Source organism: Corvus cornix, chromosome Z (assembly GCF_000738735.6).
Source record: "Corvus cornix cornix isolate S_Up_H32 chromosome Z, ASM73873v5, whole genome shotgun sequence".
In the NCBI taxonomy this organism is placed as follows: Eukaryota; Metazoa; Chordata; class Aves; order Passeriformes; family Corvidae; genus Corvus; species Corvus cornix.
In genome coordinates, this window is record NC_046357.1 from 55,033,140 (window position 1) to 55,052,539 (window position 19,400).

The following is a 19,400-nucleotide window of genomic DNA, read 5'->3' on the forward strand; positions in this document are numbered from 1 at the left end:
AACATTTTTACTGACACACCTTTCCCTTCTGACATACCCAACAAGTGTCTCAGCTAGCTGTGTGTTCCAATACTCCAATAGAAGTGAAAATATTTTCTACTTTCCATTCTTAGTAACACCTGTAGAATCTTTCCCTCTATAAATGAGAAATGTTAGACTTTATTATCCCAAAGATAGGAATACTGACATCAAGGGTGGAAGAAGACTATATACCACTCCTAATTCTTACTGAAATACTTCACATCACAAAGTAACAGGATGAAACACATTAGCATGGAATCAAATTTCTAAAATGTACACGTCTTCTGGATCACTGTATACAGTTCTTTTGGGTTTCCTCTGTGTTCTCTCAAATCTTATGAGTAAATGCTGATGGTATCTCACCAGCATTATTAGCTGCTGTCAGGTTAGAGCAGCAAATCTCAGGCCTCGAAGACAAAGAAGCAAATTCCCTCACTCTGGGAAACTGGGCTTTAACTTTAAAGTAATGCATAAAAATATTCATTGTTTCCTATTCCATGAAGTTTCATATTTCGTATAGACCTGGAGTTTAGTGAAGCTCTGTACCCTCCCAGCTTCTTCAGAAACAGTCCTTTAACTAGTATTTCCCAGCAGCTGACTAAAAGGCTCAGGCTTACCGTAAGGGAAGACTGAATTAAAAGGAAAACTTCTGTCTACTGCCAGGAGAGAGGCAGGCACTCAGTCACTCACTGCCACGAGATACCCCTCTGGTGGATGGTACAGCGAATCACTCTACACCCCTCATTTTGGAACATGCTTTGCAAGCTCCCCCTATCCAGGTATATATGTCAATTTCTTTTGGGCTTTGATTATCTATAGGGGAAAATAAGAATTTCCTTATTTTGGAAGAGTTAAGATTAAAAACAGTACAGTAGAAGCACCATTTCAGTGTTTCTGTAGAGATTTCACTTTTATAGGATGGCAGAAGCTACAGGCTGGATGATCATTCATTAATTCATTCATACATATCCTGCTCCTTCATGACCTCTTGGAGATTTTATCACATCTTTAAAATTTATCTTCTGGCAAAATTGTCCAAATCTGAATAAGTCCAAATAATAAAGCCACGATTCTACCAAGGCTGCAGTTTATAAAATAACGATTTTTTTAAAAAGAAGATGGTATGCACTATTGCTTCTTGAAAAATATAACTGACATGTATGTTTGTATTTTTGCTCAGGTTGAATAACACACAATTTTCAAATATTTAAACAGAGTAAGTATAATTCTTCATCATGCATTTCTATCAAAGTCAGTGGTAGGATCAACTTGGCCTGGCAGTTCAGTAGTTATTGCAGTGACAGGTGATGATGCTAAGTGCATCATAGTAGTGCATAAGAAGTTTGGGGACTGGATAAATGAGAAAACATTAATTTTTTGTTTGATAAAAATAGGATGACACAGTTTCCCCTATGCCTTTTTTTTCTATTTGACCACTAGAATTTAATTTTGCTTTGCTGGCCGTAAGAATGGAAGCCCATTTGTACACAATACTTGCTATAAGCAGATTGTGAATGATCAAATATTCCAGAGAAGTGGCTACTGCATATATGAAAAGCTGCTCAATAGTGCACTCACAAAAAGTCTAAATAGAGAATTTAGCATAAATTCATGTATTTGTAATACTGAGCATGTACTGTGGAAATGGCCCCTGAAATTTAATGTGGACGAGATGCATCAAGCTGAGTATATACAAAAAAGTCATGTATAAAGTGCTTATTCATGCATTCTGTCTGGGAATTCTCAGGCAAAGCACAGTAGCCATCCCAATGGTTCCTATTAAGTTTGTAATCGAGGTTTATAGCTCTGAAAAAAGAATTTTATTGACTACTATGACAGTATTGAGACACTGTGAAGTATGTTCTCATTTAACTTTAATTTTTTGCATACTCAAAAATTCACCTAAATTTACTTCAAAACTAAAAATCTCAGCCCAGTAATTTTTTCCTTCATGCATTTAGGATATTGTTAAATGAACTTACGTTCAAAAGGAATAAAAAATATTTCGCAAATATCCTAGTCTTTTATGTTTTTCCAATGAGTTTCACTAAACACATGGTGAAACATCCACTCTTGAATGCTTTACAAGTGCTCCATTAATTCTGGCAGCCCTGGACACACCAAGAACGAAATGAAGGTTGAATGTTGCGAATCACCATTCCCCATCACTGACAGAGAAATGAACTATTGTGAGCAACTACAAAGCAGGCACAGCCTTGGAACAGCAAGTTCCTGAGCAATGTGCTGAAAAGGTTTGACTGCCATCTACAGACATGAGTAACTAGTGCACTGGTAGCAATTTAAAAAGAACCCCTGAAGTACAAACCTAATAAACACCTCGCGCAGATACAAGATGAAAACTAATTATTTATGGATGTATAAAACAGAGGAGCTACCGTGAAAAACTTCCTGGTTTTATTTTTTTTTCTGGTAAAAATATAAACAAATGGAGAAAGATCAGCTTCCTTCATTCTGTAGAGTGGCTAGAGAGCTAATAGTTACAAATCCGGTGTCTAGTGCTGCCTAAAGATTAGAAGATAGAAATAAAAAATACTAACATTTTCTTTGTATTTAAACTATGAATTATTAAGTGCTGATTTTTAAGTAGTAAGTTCTCATTTAAAACTGTCTTAAATAGCTCCTCTCATACAGAGTCAATAGTCAGCAAACCCACAACATTTTTAATTACATTGTAAATTTCTAATCACATATATAGTGACCAAATGCTTGTATGTGGGTACAGCTGTACATACACCATCTACGTAGAGTTTTCTGTTAAATTTTAGCTTCCTAATCAGGCTAGTTCACAATAGGCCAACATATCACAACACAACTCTATAAAGATTTTCTTCCACCTGTTCAGAACACCTAGCACAGTAGTTCAGTTCTCCCTTGTCAAACACTCTCTTTTCACTCTGCCTTAAAGCCACTTTCTTTTCTTTGACAGCTGCTGCCAAACTGTCTTTACTTCCTCTCCAAACTTGCTCACTAGTTAAGCAGTTACCCCGCTAAAATCCTCTTTCAAAAATTTTGTTCTAAACTTTCAAAATCACTGCATGGCAAAAGAAAAAGAGATTAGGAGAGCCATGTATTTCAAGTATTGAGAATGAATGACAAAATTACTTAGAACCATACAAACTGTACCTCTATAATTAAAATTATTACATTTACACACCACATGGAAATATTCTCAGGAATTATTCTTCACAGATCAGAATTACATATAAAAGTTAAAATGCAGTGTATTTAAACAAAAAACAGGTCACAGACAGAAAAGCCTGTGGGCCCAAACATAAGACAACTTTCAAAATCCTTCAGAAGTTAGAATTGACCACAGCATTCTATACATGGGACTATCTTCTCACATTGCTGCATCATCCATCGGTTCTCATTAAATATTCTCAGACAGTGTGTAATTCCAGTTGAATTCCCAACACAGAATATGAATATTGGATTGATTTTAAGTGTCGTATGTTGAAACTTTACATTTTCCCAAAATGTTCAGACTTCAGGTCTGTTCAGACATGCCCATGAAAGTGAAGAAAAGAAAAGCAAACATGTACTCACTCCACATTTTGAGACTTCAGCCTTTTTTCTTACCTGAGTACCCAAACAAGCAACCATCATATGAGTGAGAAGTTTAGCGGCAAACATGGCACACCTGGTGCAGAAAAGGTGGGAGATGATAGCCAAAGTAAAACCTACATAGAAATGACAATGAAAAAAGAAGAAAAAAGAAAAAAAAAGAAGGAAAATTTAAGCTTAGGCTAATAAACTGTGCTATATATCCAGCAGATATCTCTCAAAGGTGCAGATCACTTAATAAAAACCAAACAAACAAACCTTACAGAGAGTATGTCCATTTTGGTTGACACTGAGATCACTCATGAGTTTATCTCAAATACTAACATGTATTTAATGTTCCCATAGGCTTGGGACCTAAAATAATTTCATGATGTAAACAAACCATTTTTGAAAAGTGTTTTTTGGTGTAATTTTCTGCACGAAATGGGTGATTGTCATAATAGTTATATATAAAGCAAAGGTAACTGTTCAGTGTTCATATTACTGTATCCAAAAAATGTTTTTAGAAACAATTACATAAAAAATGCCTCCTGTTGGGTAGCACTGTTTTAGCAGATAGCTAAACCTTCTAAATGCCAATCTCCCATTTCATCTGTGTTGGGCATAAAAATCTATTATAGCAGTAGTCAGAAAGAATGACACCGCTTTTCATTTCACTAATTAATTGTAAACATGAACAGAACAAAAATGGAAAAGGCCCCTTTCCTACCAGTAAGTAGCTCCTGGGAAAAGAACCCTAGGAAAGTTAAGCCACCAAGGAAAACACTGCTAAATCTAAGAGTTAATTAGAGTTAACCGTGAGCTTTCACACCTCACTCAGGGCAGGAATTTGGGTAATTAAGGCAGATCTTTTATCCTCTATTGAGACTGATTATTTGTTCAGCTACCAGTATTTGTAAGAGATGAGTGAAAGAAATAATTGCTAAAAGTATTGTTTCTAAATATTTCAAAAATTATTTAGTGATATTTAAACAACTATACATGTTCTCTCCTTTTTCTTTTTTTTTTTAATATTCTTCATACCTACGTGGAAATGTCAAGAGAAATGAATAATATCCCTATCACTCTAAAAATAAAGCAATTTGTTACTTAAAAGATTCATTTAAATCTAATAATCTATATCATCACATCTTCAACAAGCCAAAAAAGCTGAAAGGCATCAGAAAGCATTTGCCTCAAGTTCAAAGTAAACCCTTAACCAAGCTAAACTATTTTTACTTTCAAAACACATTCTTATGACTACAGTAAATGACCAGTTCTGAACAATTATCTGTATCTTAATTGATTCAAATTCAGCAAAATATTTTCTTAGCTTTTGCATATATTTTTTTTCTTCAGTTTTTGTTGCATTTTCCATTCTACAGCATTTTTTTTCATCAACATACTTCTTTTTCCCTGCAATTGTATTTTAAAATCTGCTTATTTTTATGTGCTAAAATCTCGTTTTATTATTGTTAAATATAACCATCAATGTGTGTGGAGCAGAAAAACTGAGAGGTTCTCCCTCTTTCTCTGTCTTCATTTTCTTTGGCTGAGGTTTTAAAAAAAATAAGACTAGATTTAATCTGTTACGGCAGTTTGCTAGGTAGGGATACATAATTGATTTAGCTGCATGCAGGATTTTTGTTACTCATATAGTGATGATCTAGTACAGAAGTCATAAATCTCACAAGGAGCACACCAGCCCCCCATTTAAGGGGATTAAAGACAGCCAAGAATTCCCTTTAGCATGTTTTCTTAGTAAGCCCATTACTCTTAGTGCCTATAAATGCAAGAGGTCATTTCCAACCTAAATAATTCTATAGTTCTAAGAAAAATTTACTTTAATTTGTGATTGCTGCAACATATTAGTAAACCAGCTGCAATCTGGAAAGCTCCTTCAGAAGTCGAGTTTAGAATTTAGATCCCTTGCTTCCTGCCTGGTATTTTGGGGCTTAGGCTGTTGAGGCTGCTAACAGAGTCATGCTCCTCATAGGTTGAACTCTTCAGGGTTTTTTCCCAAGATGTTGGGTAGCAGTTAGGCAGCAGAGTGTAACGGAATCTATCTCCCCCAAGCTATTACTTCTGAGTGTAAATTCCAGATAAAATGGTCAAAAAAATTTGACAAAGAGGATGACTGTACTGCTGCTAGCAACACAGATGAATTTAAGATTTTTAAGTTTCTTCCCCCAAATGAATGACATCTCTTTCCATTAAAGCACCTCAGGGAAACAGCCACTCAGGCGATCAAGGGGTGTGCCAGGACCATTTGCAGGAGATTTAAACGGCTCTGGGGAGCCTGGTGACCCAGACCAGGCAAACAGGGGCGTGGCACGGCAGTTTGCTCAGCGGTTTGCACAGGAGGGGTGCAGTTGTTCTCCTGGCGGTGGGTGGTATGTTAGATGGGTGTGTTTTGGTTGTGTTTTTTGGGGTGTTTTTCCCCCAACTTGACTAGATCCAGCAATGGGTTACAAATGGTCAAAAGTCATTGCTGCTGCTGCCAGCAAAAGTGTGCTAACCCAAGCAGAGTCCCCCAAGGACACAGTTGTCCAGACCCCTGGCTGCAGGGAGTGTCTGAGCCTGGGGGCAGTACCAGAAGACACAGGTGTGTGGTGTGAGCAGGTGAATGATCTGCTCTGTCTGGTGGCAGGGCTTAAGGAAGAACTGGGAAGGCTGAGGAGTGTTAGGGAGAGTGAAAGAGAAATAGACTTGTGGACTTACAGCCTTGCAAACCTGCAAGAAGTTCAGCAGGAGTCAGAGGAGCCCTGACCATCTTACCATCAGGCAGAAGGAGGAGGCCTAGCAGATGGGGGGAATGGAAATGGGTACCCAATCACAGAGGTTGTAAAATTCCCTCCTGACCCCCATCACCCTCCCAGGTGCCCTTACAGAGTGGGTACGAGGCCCTGGGTCCAGAGGGTCAGGCAGATGACACTAAAGAAAAACATCTGTCTGGAGAATCTTCCACGTGCACTTCGTCTGTCAGATGCATCACAGCATCAGGAATTAAGAATAAAAGAAGGATAGTTGTAGTAGGTGATTCCCTTCTGAGGGGAGCTGAGAGCCCTGTATGTCAACCAGACCCATGCCACAGTGAAGTCTGATGCCTTCCTGGGGCCCAGGTATGGGATATCACCAGGAGACTCCCTGAAATAATTCAGCCCTCTGATTATTACCCACTGCTGGTTGTCCAGATTGGCAGTGATGAGGTTGACAAGAAGGGGGTACCAAGGTCATTAAAAAGGATGTCAGGGCTCTGGACTGACTGGTTGATGGGGCAGGAGCACAGGTGTTGTTCTGCTCAGTTCCTTCAGGAGCAGGGATGAAAAATGAAAGGAACAGGAAAACCCATGTTATCAATGCATGGTTTAAGGGCTGGTGTAATCAGAATTTTGGTTTCTTTACCACGGGCAATTTTTACAGCACCAGGCCTTCTTGAGTCAGATGGGCTCCATCTGTCTAACAAGGGCAAAAGGATTCTAGCCCATGAGTCGGCAGGGCTGACTGAGAGGGCTTTAAACCAGGTTTGAAGAGGGAAGGGGATGAAACCAGGCTTCCTAGAGATGAGCCCAAGGGTGGTAAGCCTGAGTCAGGGGTAAAGTTAGCAGCCCAGCTGAAGTGCCTTTACACTGATGCAGGCAGCATGGGTAACAAACAAGAGGAGCTGAAGCCATGGGACAGCAGGAAAGCTGTGACATAGTCACCATCACAGAAATGTGGCGGCATGACTCGCATGACTGGAGCGCCGCAGTGGGTGGCTGCAAGCTCTTCACAAGAGACAGGTAGGCAGGAGAGGTGGGCAGGTGGCTCTGTATGTTAGGGAGGCTCTCAACACCATGGAGCTGGAGATCAATGACAAAAAGATCAAGTACCATGGGTAAGAATCAGGGGAAGGCCAGCAAGGCTGACATTCTGGTGGGAGTCTCTTATAGACCAGCCAACCAGAATGAAGAGATTATTCTATAAGCATTATTCTACAAGCAGCTGGAGGGTGCTTCAAGATCGCCAGCCCTTGTTCTTGTAGGGGATTTAACCTGCCAGATACCTGCTGGGAGCTCAGCACAGTGGGAAAGAGGCAGTCCAGGAGATTCTTGGAATGTGTGGAGGAGAGCTTCTTGTCACAGCTGGTGAGTGAGCGTGCCAGGGGTGGGGCTCTGCTAGGCCTGCTGTTTGCAAACAGAGAGGAGCTGGTGGGAGACGTGGTGGTCAGAGGCCGTCTGGGGCACAGTGACCATGACATTCATGAAAAGAACCACGAGTTTTCAATGTTCAGTGAAACAAAGATATTGAAACTTCAGTAAAGCTTTTACACTAGACTTTCAGAGGGTGAAATTCAGGATGCTGTTTTGGAGAGTACCTTGGGAAACAGCCCTCAAAAACAAAGGGGTCCTGGAAGGAGGGACATACTTCAAGAAATAAATCTTGAAGGCATAGGAGCAGGCCATCCCTATGTGCCACAAGGTGGACCAGTGGGGATTAGAATGGGCTACCCAGGGAGGTGGTGGAGTCACCACCCTTGGAGGTGTTTAAGAAAAGACTGGATGTGGCACACAGTCCCATCATCTAGTTGGCAAGGCGGCATTAGGTCGTAGGTTGGACTTGATGACCTCAAAAATCTTTTCCAACCTAGTTGATTCTGTGATATTTATATGCTTGACATTTTTTTCCAGTGGCAAAATTTGTCAGTGGGCAAATATCAGACGAGATTTCACCTTTAATGACATGAAGTTAGTCAATATTCCTTCAATATTCCACTAAATAAAAAGATTGTCATCAGCTACCAAAAGTGTTAATAATCAATCAGTGGTCATCAGTGATTATTAATGGGAAAACTGTCTTAAATGAACTGACCTGAAATGCAGATGAATCCAGAAGAAAAAAAAGCCTCGTTGTATGAAGATAAGTTATCTGTTTGGGCATAAACTGCATAAATGGACATATGAGAACAGGAGCATTCCACATAATCTGATTTGTCGTCAACCACCTTGCAGAATCCGCTATCAGACAGCCAGCTGCAAAACAAGTTTCACAGAGTTGGAAATGGACTTGTGTAATTCACATGGTAAGCAGGCTTGAAAACTTTTGTTGTATTCCTGAAATACCAAGTTCCCTAAACTATTCAGTAGGTGTTTTCTGTAATCTTTCATGTGTAGTGCTCAGAAGAGCATATTTACATGAGATTAAAATATTGTTTATAGCTTTTTAATGTGTTTTTTTAAATCTTTGTACATGTATTAACATTTTTTTCACTAGAGAATTTTTGTGCCCATGTTTTTAAAATCTCTGCCAGATTTTTAGGTCTGTCTGACTTTTCAAATCGTTTTTTACTTAACTTTGCTCAATACCCTGTTATGGAGAACATTTTATACTGCTATTTGTTGCTTTGAAACTAAAATTCAGGTTTTGTTTTGTTTTTTTTTCAGTATTGCTGAAGTGGTTTTGAAAAAGGGTGAAGCATACCACAGATGATATCCTAAGCCATTTCTACTGGAAATTGTGCACAGATTAAAGGAAAGCATACAGGGAAATTCTGGTGCATCTCCTCCTGAAGAGAAATAGTTTGTATCAACAGCAGGCTGGTATTATCCAGTTGGTCTAATGAAATTGAACCTAAACCAACTATACTTCAACAGGATACAGAACACAATTATCTCCAATTTCATTAACATATTCATTGATGCAGTTCTGGGATTTATAGCCTGTCACTGTAACCTAATGCATCATTATACAATCTAAATGGTATTTTGATGAAAAAAAGCCAGGGGCAGAAGTCTGAGAAATATCTGAGCCAGAATAACTACTCGTTTTATTATAAGAAAAGTTTTATGTACTGGTAAAATGGCCAGAAAAATTAAGGAAAAAGACATGAAATGGATCAATTTTATACTTGCAAATTATTTAACTGGAGTTATCATATCTTAAACAAATACATGGATTCATGGTAGAAATTGGAAAACTAAACACAGTAATAAAATAACCTTTCAGCAGCTTGATTCCAGAGGAGACATAGAGACTTCTGTGGAACAATGCGATTTCCTTTAGCATAAATACGATAAATGACTTCATTGTTATCTTTCAAAGGTAGTGAACTCTGACCCTGCAAGCTCATTGAAAAAACCTGAAACAATATGTACAATGTAAAGATAAATTTAATATTAAGATTCAACACGGTGTTCATTTTAATCACAGACAACCATAAAAATGTTCACTTTATTTTAAATACATATGTGGTATTTTGAACAATATCTAGGTTAAAATAAATTATTGAAAAAAATTGCATTATTTTCAAACCTTGTTCTTCAGGGCAAGTTCTTTATCTCTAGTAAGAAACCACTGCTGACTGCTGTATTCTGTGAACTGTACAGATTCACAGTTCTCTTCTTGAGGAGATGATAATACTAGAGAGACCTCTAGTAAATGCTCAGGTACTTGAATAGAATCTCCATCTTTTCCATTAAATCTGTGTCCATTGATTTGCTGAGGAAACCAGTTGTGAGCCATTATTGCAATATATGGACAGCTGTCAAGGATATTTTTGCCTCTGTAGAAATGGAAAAGCAATATGGCTGGTAAGCAGAACCAAGCTTCACTACTCATCACATAATGACTCTAAAAGGTACTTGTGATTTGTTAGTACTTTATGAGCTCAGCATTTTTAGGCTTATGATGTTTAATTGGCACACTGTTTCAGTTTCTGTGGAAAAAAAAGGGCTGAATTTTTACGCATTTCAGCTTCTCCATTTCCCTTCTGGGATTTGTTCCTTATGACCTCTAACTGAAATCTGTCCATAGTAAACTAGGTTATCAAAACACTCATCTTTACAACTTGATGTAGAGCTGAGTCTAAAAAACAGGAGAGACATTAAAATGTATGATCTTGCTTTATTTTTTTTTCTCAACAGATGATGCAAAAAAAACTTGTAATAAAGAATTTTAACTTTTAAGTTCTAAACACTGAACACACATTCAACCACCAGTTGTTTAAAAGATTGTCAATAGGAAAACCACAGTGTTTAAAACCATCTGTCTCATAAAAAAGAATAATCTCTTTCTTCAGTCACCTATTTCCCCAGCCCATTAGCCTGACAAGGGCTTGGAGACAAAAATAGCAATTTGAAACTATGAGTAGCTTTAAAAATTTTAAAACAATGTTCAAGTGAGCAAAACCAAGCACATACGAATTACAAAATGCCAGCAGAAATTTTGGGTTGCTAACTTTCATCTAAGGCTTAGAACACAGCTCTGCATCATACAATTACATATTATTTTCTTGGCAAGAATAATGAATACTTTTCCAGGAAATATTTGAGCTAAAGGTGAGTATCTAACATACCAGATCTCCTGACTCATGTTCGATAGTTACCCCATAACAAAGTACCGGTTCTATGTGACGCGCAATCATACAAAGCACTATGTATTGGCACTATGACACAGCGCTTCATAAGATCATGATAGTGTAACACATTCACATATGGGTAACATACTAGATGGTAGAGAAGTCCATCTTCTGAAAATGTAGTTTAGATTTTCTGTATTGGTAAGATGTCATGTATTCACAAAACATATTACGAATTCAAGCTTACTAACCTTTCTCCTGGTGATCCACACTTCATCCCAGTCAACAGAGAAAAAGCAAACTTCTCAGTCACCTCAGCAAGCAAGCTATATCCTTGTGTATCCTCACGTTTTGGGCTAGCCAGAGCACAGAGTATCTCATAGAAAAGACTTCTACTTTTACCAGTTAGCAACAGTTTTTCACCTACACCTGTAACCTAATGAGAGGAGAAGAAATCAAACAACATTTTACACAAAGGAATCTGCTTGTAATATTTCCTTATGTTCAGTGTTCTAGTGATATTTTCACTGTGATTCCAATGTTCATTCTGAAAGTTCAAAATACTTTTCCCAACTCCTGATCACTGCTCCAGGCATAAGACACAGTCTGTCAAAACTACATAAACATATCCTTACTAGGGAATTTGATTAGTAAAGAAAGGATGTGGCATTTTTCATTCTTTCACAAACCAAAGATTGTTGAGTCCTGAGAATTTTTTACATTATTTTCTCTGTTTTCTTTGTGGCAACAATCAAAAATGAATGGATATTGTTATAACACTTTGTATCAAGGTATTCAGAAATTTTTCAGCTTCTGTGCATTATTCCATGAGTCCAGAAGAGACAGAACACCATAAAACTAGTCTATAATTTTCATAGAACTTAGTGGAATGCTTAAGCACAAGCTACTGGAGGAAAAAAGACTGATGCTTGCTTAAGACTACAGCAGACTCCAGCTGGCCCTGGTAGGATTTGCTTGTGTGTTGACTGCAGTCTGCTGTAAAGATATGAGCAGGTGTTGTGCCAGGCGTAAAAGCAACAAAATTGTGGCCTAAGAGTCAAGAAAACATAATAAGCTCTATGAAACTGTGGCACCAAACGGAAAATTTTGCACAGTAGAAAATCTAGAGCTACTGGTATACATGCAAAATTAATACTGGTTGCTCATTTCAACCTATTTGATTTCTGATTTCTTGCCACCATCATAACTAGTGGCAGATAAACTCCTTCTTTGATTGTGGGACTTCACAATTTCTACTTTTACTTTTGCAGTCTGTGCTTCAGAGTCACTGCTGTGGATGTGATCTGCCTTGTTATATACGTACATATATATATATATATATGCCTCGTTGTGTTGTTATACTCTAATTAATGTCATTCGTCATTTAAGAAAGAACAGGAAGTGTTCACCTTATCTATTATATGCACCACAGCAGTAAGTTGCTCTTCTGTAGTTTCTGTAGCCACTCTGACATTCAGATTCTGAAGGATTCTGTGTAAAATGGCGTCATCAAGAGGCTGATGCAGTTGATCAATCAGTCCCCAAACTGGCAAGGAGTCCAAATCTGAGACAATGGTGATGTTGGAAATACCATACACGTCATCTACCCTGGCACCGCCTGTGGGATTAGAAAGTACAACCTGGAAACGTTTAGGAAATGGGTTTAAAGATCCTGTCTTTGGAGTCAGGGTCACATCCAGGAATGCATTTCTCTGTCCACGTTCAAAAGTCAGTAATCCTTCCGATCTGGCAAAATCTTGTCCTGCCACAGCTGGAGATATGAAGGTCCTTCCAATAGGTTCAGGTTTTTGTAGCTCCTTAAAACAAACCAAAAGAGTTTTAGGTAACATTATGATAGATGTAATTGTTCAAAACCACCTGCTGATTCAAAACCACACTTTAAATGGGTAAAAACAAATGTGTAAAAAAGAAGTCCTCTTTCAAAAAGTAGTTATGAATGGAGAAACAATTAAATTAAAATAATTATCTCCCTGAATTAGTAATCCATCAAACCTAGGAGAAGACTCTTTCTTTTCCAGAACAAAAACCACAAAATTTTCTGTGTGAATAAATACTACAGAAATGTTAGCACATGTGTGAATTCCAGAAGAGTTGATGTAACACTGCAACTGCAGCACAAAGTCCCTCACTTTAGGGTAGAGAAAAGCATTACAAATAATAGAAAACTAAACAAAAGCAAAGCAAAGGTTTTGGAAATCTGTGTCCAAACTAATATCAGTTCATGGTATTTTAGTCCCAGAATACATGCTTAAAAGCTGAATAATCCATTTAATACAAAGGGAAAGCGAATGCTATAGAATACACATGCAAGGCAGATAAATGAATTTATCTATTAATGCTACCTGGCCTTATTTCCTTGTGAAGCAACACTACTTTTACCTTCCATGAGGTTTGCAGTTATTGTTTCATTCTTCAAAGTCTTGCTCTTTTTGTCACTTGCCATAACCTTGACATTTTATCTGGTAATATAATAAACTCTCCTTAAGACAAAACTAACTTTCTGAGCTGTTATTCTACTGTATGATTTTTCAAAAGTGTCCATTCATTTAATAAATGCAGCTTGTATACTGACTCCTAAGTAAAGGTCTCCTACTGAATAAAATGAGGATTTTTATTTGTGAAATACTACACCCCTTTTTGAAAATATTTAGCTTTTATTAGTAGAGTTTATTTATGGAATGAATCAGACATTTTCTGAGTTCACTGGAGAATCTGGTAAATCAATGCAGCATGTAACTGTTCAAAATTGCTCTAGACACGACCACTTCACCTGTGAAAATTGCAGGGAGAAGCTTCCTTTTGTTTATCCCTTCCCGCTGAGAACTAGGAAACGGAAGTAAGTAGTAATAAAAGCACTAGTGACTACAACAATGTCTAAGAAACCTTTGTAGGGAAAAGATAAACATCAGTTTCCAGTTACTGCCTTCCTGTCTGCTGTGGCCTCTTATTTTAAAACTACTAATAATACCAATACTTTAGTACTTGGCCATGCACCCTCAAAACCTAAAAATGTCCAAAGACGGTTGGTTATAAAAATTATAAATGGGTAAGAGATTGCCCCCTATATTTTAGCTTAAATATACACTGGGCAGTAGCAATTTATTTTCCATTTAATAGCTAAATTATAGTGAATTTTTACATGGAATAAGTGTGAAAATTTGTTACCACACAATCTAACTGAAACACTGGCCAACTACTATATAATAAATGCATGGAAACACCACGTAAACCTATGTGGTTAAAACAGATATGCATTTAATATAACAACAGAATGCAGAACCTTTTATTAATAAAGGGTAAATATATGATAAACCACCCCCAAAATAATTGTTTTAGGCATAAAATCACACATATTCAAAGTAGATCAGGCCAAGTACTATTCCAATGTGATGGTAAACTTGAAAGAATCTTGCAGTCTGTACCCTGATGCTGGATTCACAGATACCAAGGAAGTGGCAGGAATCATATTTTTGCAGATCTTCTAAAGGAGAAACTTCCTAACAATGAGTGAGGAATGCATTTAAGAGAAAAAAGTGTCAACAGAAGAGTCTCGTGCTACAGATGTAAACATCTCAAAAACGAATGGGGATAAAAAAATTTACTTTAGCACTTGCTATTTTCAATCAGAAGAACAAATTTTCTTGTTTAGTATTCCAAGAACATTGAATAAAATTTGATTAAATGTCTCTCTCATTACATAAGTGTCTTCTGGTATTAATAAATTTGTGCCCTAACAGAGTAAGTCTCGTATTGTCTGGATGTTGTATACATATCCATCAGGATAAAAACTTAATTTTGGATGAAGAAGTCTCAAAAATTGAAGACTCACAAGAGCCTTAGATTAAAGAAAGAAATATATTAGATGCCTGGCTGACCACATTCTTTGAGGCCACTGGAAGAAACTGCTAAAAAACCCCATTCCTGACAATGCAATGAGAAAAGGGTCTTTTACTAATGGAAAACCTAAGAAGCTAGGCCCAGCAAATGTTTGACTGTTTCCTAAAATAAATGCTAATTACAGTCATATTTACTTCAAAGAATGACCAATTATTTAATTATAAAATTAAGAATAAAACCTATGCTTCTACGAATGATTTGGGTTGAAAATGATCATAAAGACCATCTAGTTCCAAAGCCCCTGCAGTGGACAGGGACAACTTCCACCAGACCAGTGGCTCAGAGCTCCATCAAACCTGGCCTTGAACACCTCCAGGGATGCAGCATCCACAACTTTTTCTTGCCAGTGCCTCACCACCCTCACAATAAAGAATTTCTTCCTAATGTCTAATCCGAACCTACTGTCTTTCAGTTTTAAGCCATTCCCTCTTCTCTTGTCACTACATGCAAAAAGTTCCTCTCCAACTTTCTGATAGGCTTCCTTTAGGTACTGGAAGGCTGCAACGGGTCAGCCCAAAGCTGCCTCTTCTCTAGGCTGAGCAATCCCAATTCTCTCAGCTTCTCCTCATAGCAGAGATGCTCCATCCCTCTGATCAACTGAGTGGCTTCCTCTGGTTCTGCTCCAACAGCTCCATGTCCTTCCTCTGCTGGGACCCCAGAGCTGGAGGCAGCTCTGCAGGTGGGGTCCCAGCAGAACAGAGCAGAAGGGTCTGAATCCGCTCCCTCCAAAGCTGCCCACGGGGCTTTGGATGCAGCCCAGGACATGTTTGGTTTTCTGGGCTGCAAGTGCCCATGGCCAGGGCATGGCCAGCCTCTCACCCAGCAGCACCCCCATGTCCTTCGGGGCAGGGCAGCTCTCGATCCGTTCATCCCCCAGCCTGTACTGCGCGTTCCTCTGACCCAGGGGCAGCACCAGCACTTGGTCTTATTAAACCTCATGAGTTTCCCAGATGCCACTTCTTGAGCCTGTCCAGGTGCCTCTGGATGGCATTCCATCCCTCAGGAGTGTCAACTACACCCCTCAGCTTGGTGTCACCTGCAAATTTGCTGAGGGTGCACCTGATCCCTTCATCCACGCCATTAAAAAGACATTAAATAACACTGGTCCCAGTACAGATCCCTGAGGGACACCACTTGTCATTGATGTCCATCAGAACTCTGAGCCATTGACTACGGCCCTCTGGATGTGACCATCCAACCACTTTCTTATCCATCAAATAACAGTCCATTCGAATCCAACATCAAATCCATCTCTCCAGTTTAGACGGATGTTGTGGGTGATGTGTCAAAGCCTTTACCGAAGTCCAGATAAATGACATTTGTAGCCCTTCCCTTGTACACTGATGCAGCCACCCCATCATAGAAGCCCACTAGATTGGTCAGGCAGGACTTGCCCTTGGTGAAGCTGTGCTGGCTCTCTCCAATCTCCTCCCTGTTCTCCATGTGCCTTAGCAGAGCTCCTAGGAGGATCTGTTCTGTGGTCTTCCCAGGCACAAAGGGGAGGCTGAATGGTTGATAGTTCCCAGGGTCCTTCTTTCTACCCTTCCCTTTTAAAAGATGGGTATAATAATTCCCTTTTTCCAGTCACTTAGGATTTCACCTGACTGTCAAGATTTTTCAAGTAACATGGGAGACTGTCTTGGCAATTGCATCAGCCAATTCCCTCAGGACTCTGGGATGCATCTCTTTGGGTCCCATAGAGTTGCGTACATTCAGGTTCCTCAGGTGGTCACGAACGTGATTTTCCCTTAGAGTGGGAGGGACTTTGCTCCCCTATGCCCCATCCTTCTGTCCATCCACTTAAGAGGTGTAGGAATAAAGGCTGCTAGTGAAGACTGGCAAGAAAGTTGTTGAGTACATCAGCCTTTTATTAATCCATTGTTACCAGTTTTCCAGCATTGTTTTTCCGGGGGAAACACCTTCTTTGACCTTCCTTTTCTAGTTAACATACCTCTAGAAGCCCTTCCTGTTATTTTTTGTGTCCCTTGCCAGGTTCACTTCCAGCTTCACCTTGACCTTCCTTACACATTCACACTCCATCTCCATACTCTTCTCAGGTCACCTGTACTTGCTTCAATTGCCTGTATATTTGCTTCTTTCTTTTTAGTTTGACCAGCAGGCTCTGACTCAGCAATGCCAGTCTCTTGCCTTCATTGCCTGATTTCTTGCTCCTGGGGATTGCTAGCTCCTGTGTTCTATGGAAGACATTCTTAAAGATCTCTCAGCTCTTTTCCACTCCCTTGTCCCTGAGGACAGTCTCCCAGGGAACCCCCTGACTCTCTCCCTGAAGAGCTGGAAGTCTGCTTTCCTAAAGATCAGAAAAAGATATTAAAATAAATTAAAGTACAGTAAGTCTTACCTGCATGCTGTAGCTAACCATTGTGGTTATTGATGTACTAGAATCTCTAAGAACTTGCAGACTGATTAAAGCTGTTTTCTTATAAGCCACAGCAAATCGAGATCCCACAGCAAAATACACTAAACCATGAGGAGCATCACTTTCCAGGACAGTTATAAAAGCAAATCTGGCACTGTTGTTCAAAGCAGCTCCTGTGCTTACAGCATACAGCTCAACAAAAATATAAGTTTCAAATTCCGGTACCTGTAAGTGAGGGATGATTTTCATATCATTATAAGATCGACTAATAACTTTCAGCTTTAAATAAATGTTTATATATTACTTTGTACACACACTGGATCACTTTAATAACACTTACCACAAGCATGCTTCCTGAAATATGCAATAAATACAACAAAATATAGCCTAAAAAAAATACTGCAATGGGCACCACTCTGTCAGACACATTAATTAAATCCCAGATTTTCACTTGGAACTTATTGCATTAAAGTAGCTATTTAAATAGTGCATACATTGTGGCTATAAATATGACATAAATGACAGTAAACTCTCCAAGAGTGCCATATTCCAGATTCTGGATTTACATAGATGTACAATTTATGAAGAATTTGCGCTTTCATTTTCTTTTTACCTTACAAAAAGGTTGGTAACTACCTACTCACTTTGGGAAAAACTGCACAGAAGTAAGTATGCAATTTTGAAAATCCAATTAATTAACTTGCCCATATTCAAGTACTGAACTTAGTTAAAGTTTTGAAAAACATTTTACAAAGAACCTTAGCATTTAAACACTAATATGTTTATGCATATTTTTACAAGAAATTAAAATCTCAGTAGATTTGCACACTTAACTGCATTTATTGAAAACCCCAGAGCTTAGAGAATACTATTTGATAGACTTTTGTGATGTTTCACATATAGAGAAATATGTCACTCTGAAAATACAGGTCATGGAACCTTCATGGAAAATGAGGTAGCAGTGTTAAGTTTACAAGATGACATTCTGCCTCATCTTTGATTTGGTACCTACAACACAAATGTAATGTTTAAAAATAGACACCTGATTACTAAGATTCCAGAAGTCATTGGAATGATGTTATTTGGACCGATTGCATGCACTTGTCAAGTAGCAAGCTTGGAAAAGAAAAAAGAAGTCATTCTTTACAAGAAAATAGCATTATAAAAAATGATGATAATTGAAGAAAGTTGGGGGTTTTTACTATTTTTTGTACTGGGTTTGTATGGCCAGGTTTTGGTAGTGGTGGAGGTTTCAGGGGTGGTTTCTGTGAGAAGTTGCCAGAAGTTTTGCCCATGTCTGGCAGAGCCAATGCCAGACAGCTCCAGGATAGGCCCACCACTGGCCATGGCTGAGCCAATCAGAAATGGTGGTAACACCTCTGTGATAATGATTTAAGAAGTAAAAAACCTGTTATTATGCAGATGTAATTGCAGCCAAAGGAGAGCAGGGTGAGAACACATAACAGGAACAGTTCTACAGACACCAAGGTGAGTTAAGAAGGAGGGGGAGGAGGAGCTCCAGGAGCTGGAGCTGGGATTCCTCTGCAGCCCATGGTGCAGTCCATGATGAAGCAGCTGTACCTCTGCAGCCCATCGAGGTCCATGGGAATGCAGAGATCCACCTGCAGCCCATGGAAGAGCTCCCTGCAAGAGAAGGGGGATGCCTGAGAGGAAGTTACGACCCCATGGGTGGTCCACACTCCAGCAGACTCCTGGCAGGGACCTGCAGACCCATGGAGAAAGGAGCCCACACTGGAGCAAGCTTCCTGGTAGGACTTGTGACCGTGTGGGGGACCCACACTGGAGCAGCCTGTCCTTGAAGGACTGCACCCTACGGAAGGATGACCATGGTGCAGCAGTTTATGGAGAACTGCTGCCCATGGGATGGACTCATGTTGACGAACTTTCCTATTGGAGGGACCCCATGGTGGAGCAGAGGAAGGACCCTTCCCTGAGCAGCAGCAGGAACAATGTGTGATGAAATTAACATAACCCCCGTGTCCCAACTCCATTTGCTGCTGGAGGGGAGGACGTAGAGCTGGAAGGAGGGAGGGGAGGGCAGAAGGTGTTTTAAGGTCTTTGTTTACTTCTCATTATCCTGCTCTGATTTTGTTAGTAATAAATTCAATTAATATCTCTAATTTGAACCTGTTTTGTCCATGATGGTGTTTGGTGAATGATCTC

At 39.1% G+C, this 19,400-nt stretch overlaps 1 protein-coding gene across 20 annotated transcripts in view; it reads right to left on the reverse strand.

Moving 5' to 3' along the window:
- The window catches only part of ADGRV1 (adhesion G protein-coupled receptor V1), a 332,117-nt gene that overhangs the window by 178,884 nt on the left and 133,833 nt on the right, over window positions 1-19,400 (reverse strand). For all 20 annotated transcript variants that reach the window (XR_005603898.1, XR_002273300.2, XR_002273301.2 and 17 more), the window contains 7 exons: window positions 17,199-17,441; window positions 12,331-12,738; window positions 11,173-11,357; window positions 9,877-10,126; window positions 9,564-9,703; window positions 8,437-8,597; window positions 3,622-3,722 (listed from right to left, as the gene is read on the reverse strand). Coding sequence is in view for 16 of the 20 variants with exons in the window: in XM_020584155.2 (XP_020439744.2) it covers window positions 3,622-3,722; window positions 8,437-8,597; window positions 9,564-9,703; window positions 9,877-10,126; window positions 11,173-11,357; window positions 12,331-12,738; window positions 17,199-17,441 (1,488 nt within the window). In the remaining 4 variants the exon portion in view is untranslated. The remainder of the gene's footprint in view (window positions 1-3,621; window positions 3,723-8,436; window positions 8,598-9,563; window positions 9,704-9,876; window positions 10,127-11,172; window positions 11,358-12,330; window positions 12,739-17,198; window positions 17,442-19,400) is intronic.